Raw genomic sequence first — 3,722 nt, forward strand, 5'->3', positions numbered from 1 at the left:
TGGTTTTTTTTGGGGGGGGGGTTGCCCAGTTTGTCACAGGCCCGGTTTGTCACAGGCCCAGTTTATTACAGGCCCAGTTTGTCACAATTTTATTTAAGTATTTGAGTATTGATGACAGTCATTATTACCCTCTTCCTAACCACTTAATTTTGTTCTGGTTACAGGAGAGCAGAATATCGTCTCTATATTGTATTGTGAAACTCATATTATTATAGCATCATTTATTTGTGTTATAAACAACATTTGTGTTGCATTATTCATAATCAATTGTTGTACGTGAAAATTCACACCTTGAAATCTGGTGAAGGTTCAAGCTTTAAGCTTGACATTTTACCGTATTGGATCATTTGTAAAGGCCATAACTTTCCGGTCATTTCATTCAAATGCTACAGACTTCAACATAAGTTAAGGACCACCTTGACAGACTGCCCTGAGTTTTAAAAATCTGAATAAAAAGACAGCAAGGAATGTTTCTTTTTCTTTCTTTTTTTTTTTTGGGGGGGGGGGTTGTTTGTTCGTTCTGAAAGTGATAATGGGTTAACAATGCCTACTGCAATGTTCCCAAAAGGGTCAAAACCACCACGTGCAGCACGGAAATCCTCGGGGAATTTTAGCCAAATTTGCAAGTGGTCCTTAACTTATGTTGAAATCTGTATGATGTGTAATCTATCTCTACTCATGTGTATTGTTTTTTGGTTTAGTAAGAGTTTTACGGCACTTGCAACACAATAAGGTAATTTAAGTCAGTGCCGAAGATTAGAGGTGTTACAAGAGAGGAACAAACACAAAAAGAAGAAGGAGGAGAGATAAGGAAGGTAGATGTTTGATAGGAAAGAAGGAGCAAACCACACCCGAGCTGCATCCGCCAACCACCCACACTCCTGACGCGTATCGTACCTTCTGTTGTTCCTTCAGATGTTTCCCTGAGGCGCTTCGAGCAGGCAGAGGCGAGTTACTTGGCATGGTACAACCCACACTGTGTTCACGGCAGACTGGAGCATCTCGTGGGTGTGGCTTTACAGCCCTTGGTTGTGGGTGAGTAGTGAGACAGTGGGATTGTGAGATGGTGGGATTGTGAGATTGAGAGATGGTGAGGAAGGGAGATTGTGAAATGGTGGGATTGTGAGAAAATGGGATGGTTTGATTGTTAGGGAGTGAGATTGTGAGGTGGTCAAATAGTGAGATAGTGAGGAAGTGGGATGGTGGGATTGTGAGAATGTGAGGTGGTGGGATTGTGATATAGTGAGATGGTGAGATAGTGAAAAAGTGGGATGGTGATATGGTGAGGGAGTGAGATTGTGAGGTGGTCAAATAGTGAGATAGTGAGATGGGGAGAGAGTAAAATGGTGAGATAGTGAATTGGTGAGATAATGAGATTGTGAGATATGAGATAGTGAGAAAGTTAGATTGTGAGATAGTGAGATTATAAGATACCGGTAGTGGGAATGATGTGAGGTAGAGAGATTGTGAGGGATCGAAATAAAGAGATTGTGAAATATTGAGATTCTTCTGAGACAGTGAGATTGTGAGATTGTGAAAGTCTGATTGATAAGTATTGAGAACATGAGCGAGTGATATTATGACAGAATGAGATTGTGAGAAGGTGAGATTGTACGATTGTGAGAAGATGAGAAAGTGAGATAGCGAGCAAGTAAGATTGTGACAGAATGAGATTGTGAGAAGGTGAGATTGTACGATTGTGAGAAGATGAGATAGTGAGATAGTGAGCAAGTAAGATTTTTACAGAGTGAGACAGTGAGGTTGTGTGATTTTAGATAGGTAGAATTTGATATAGTGAAATTGTGAGAGAGTGGGGGAGTGAGATTGTGAGAGAGTGGGACAGTGAGACCGTTAGATTGTTATAGAGTGCGATAGTTTCTGCTTTCCACACCACCAGTGTAGTCGTGGGTGAGATAGATATAGATAAAGTTCATAAAAATCGTTTCCTTCTTCAAAACGTCCGTCCTGTCCACCATCCTCTCCTCAGAACTGTGCAAAGACTGCCTCCGCTCCTTGTTCCCCAACACCTTCATCATGTGCGGACACACAGTGGCCGTCAAATTCCACCGGCGTCTCCATGACAACGAAGCCATCACAGACACGCTGGTGGCCGGAAGCTGCTCCACCCCTCATCCGTGGCCGACCGGCTCCCCGCCCCGCAAAGTGTCCATCGTCCCAGCATGCTCGGCCGCTACTGTGGGCAATGTCCAGCTTCTGGCACGCATCATCCCTGGGCTCGTGGGGGAGGGGAAGGGTCACGGGGTCAAGAGGTCGTCCTTGCCACTCAAGGGCTGCTTGAGGGTAATAAGTGGTTGCTGCTGTTGTTGTTGTTGGTGGTGGTGGTGGTGGTGTTTTGTTGTTGTTGTTTTGTTGGGGGGGGGGTTGTTTTGCTTCTTTTAAGGTAAACTTTGATAGTTTTTTTTTATTTTGATATTTTGCAACCACTTCAAAGGGCTACATCAAGGTGCATGGGTTGTTTTGTGTTGTTGTTGTTGTTGTTGTTGTTTTTTTTGGGGGGGGGGTTTGGGGGGGTATTTAAATGTAAACCTTTAATAGAACTTGATTTTGATACTAATGTGTAACCCCTGCAAAGAACTGCATAAGAATGTAAACCAATATTGAAATTAAATTGTTTTTTATTGCAACCGGAATCAATAAGGTAAATCTTTGTTTTTAATTACAAACGGATGCATTTAAGGAAAACTATTGTTACAACTTGTTTTTGATCATTTGTAACTTCTGCAAAGGGCAGAATTAAAGTATAGTTTATAATATTTGCTTTTGAATATTTGTCACTCGTGAAAAGGGCTGCATCCAGGTGAACCTGTGTTAGAATTTGTTTTTTGATTATTACTAACCCAAGCAAAGGGTTGGGTGGAGATGGTATTTGGTGCCGAGCAAAGCCGCGTCTTTTCCACATAAAGAAGAAGAGAACACAATTGTATCATACCGATACGTTTCTTACATGTGACAACATCAAGAGGCTATCCCAGGATAGAGATAAGAGGAAAGTGCAGGGTGAGAAAGGCAATGATGATGATGACGATGATGATGATATGTTTCTTGATCATTGACACACTCCCATGCTCACATCTCACAGAGGTGCGAGAAAATACGTCCCAAAAACCTGACTTTCCGGCCAGTTCTGACCGAGTCGTGCGGGGAGACGCTGGAGGGGGAACTCATAGTGCACGCCATCTACAGCGGGTCGGATGAGTGCGTCAAACTTTTGCTGAGCTCTAAGGTGAGTCCAGTGCTTATTTACTTATTTACCAGGGAGTTGTAAGCGCTCGACAGAGCCTGTGTACTTTAATCGGGGTTGAGTGCTATATAAATGTCATTTATTATTATTATTGTAATGTTTGATAGAATATATAATACGGCTCTGGGCGGAAGTTGTCGTGTTTGGCGGAATATTATGTCTTTGGGCGGAAGTTGTCTTGTTTGATAGATTAAGTCTATCGCTGGAAGTTGTAGTGTTTCACGGAATATGTCTATGGGCGGAAGTTGTAGTGTTTGATAGAATGTGTCTATGGACGGAAGTTTTCGTGTTTGATAGAATATGTCTATGGGCAGAAGTTGTAGTGTATGATAGAATGCGTCTATGGACGGAAGTTTTCGTGTTTGATAGAATATGTCTATGGGCGGAAGTTGTAGTGTTTGATAGTATCTATCTATCTATCTATCTATCTATCTATCTATCTATCTATCTATCTATCTAT

General features: G+C 42.0%; 1 protein-coding gene across 1 annotated transcript in view; it reads left to right on the forward strand.

Moving 5' to 3' along the window:
* Nucleotides 1–3,722, forward strand: part of LOC101856708 — a gene marked incomplete at its 5' end in the record, with an annotated part of 12,333 nt that overhangs the window by 3,072 nt on the left and 5,539 nt on the right. Inside the window, 3 exon segments of the mRNA XM_013090329.1 lie at nt 916–1,035; nt 1,988–2,301; nt 3,101–3,244. Coding sequence (XP_012945783.1) covers nt 916–1,035; nt 1,988–2,301; nt 3,101–3,244 — 578 coding nt within the window.

Source organism: Aplysia californica, unplaced genomic scaffold (assembly GCF_000002075.1).
Source record: "Aplysia californica isolate F4 #8 unplaced genomic scaffold, AplCal3.0 scaffold01224, whole genome shotgun sequence".
NCBI lineage: Eukaryota > Metazoa > Mollusca > Gastropoda > Aplysiida > Aplysiidae > Aplysia > Aplysia californica.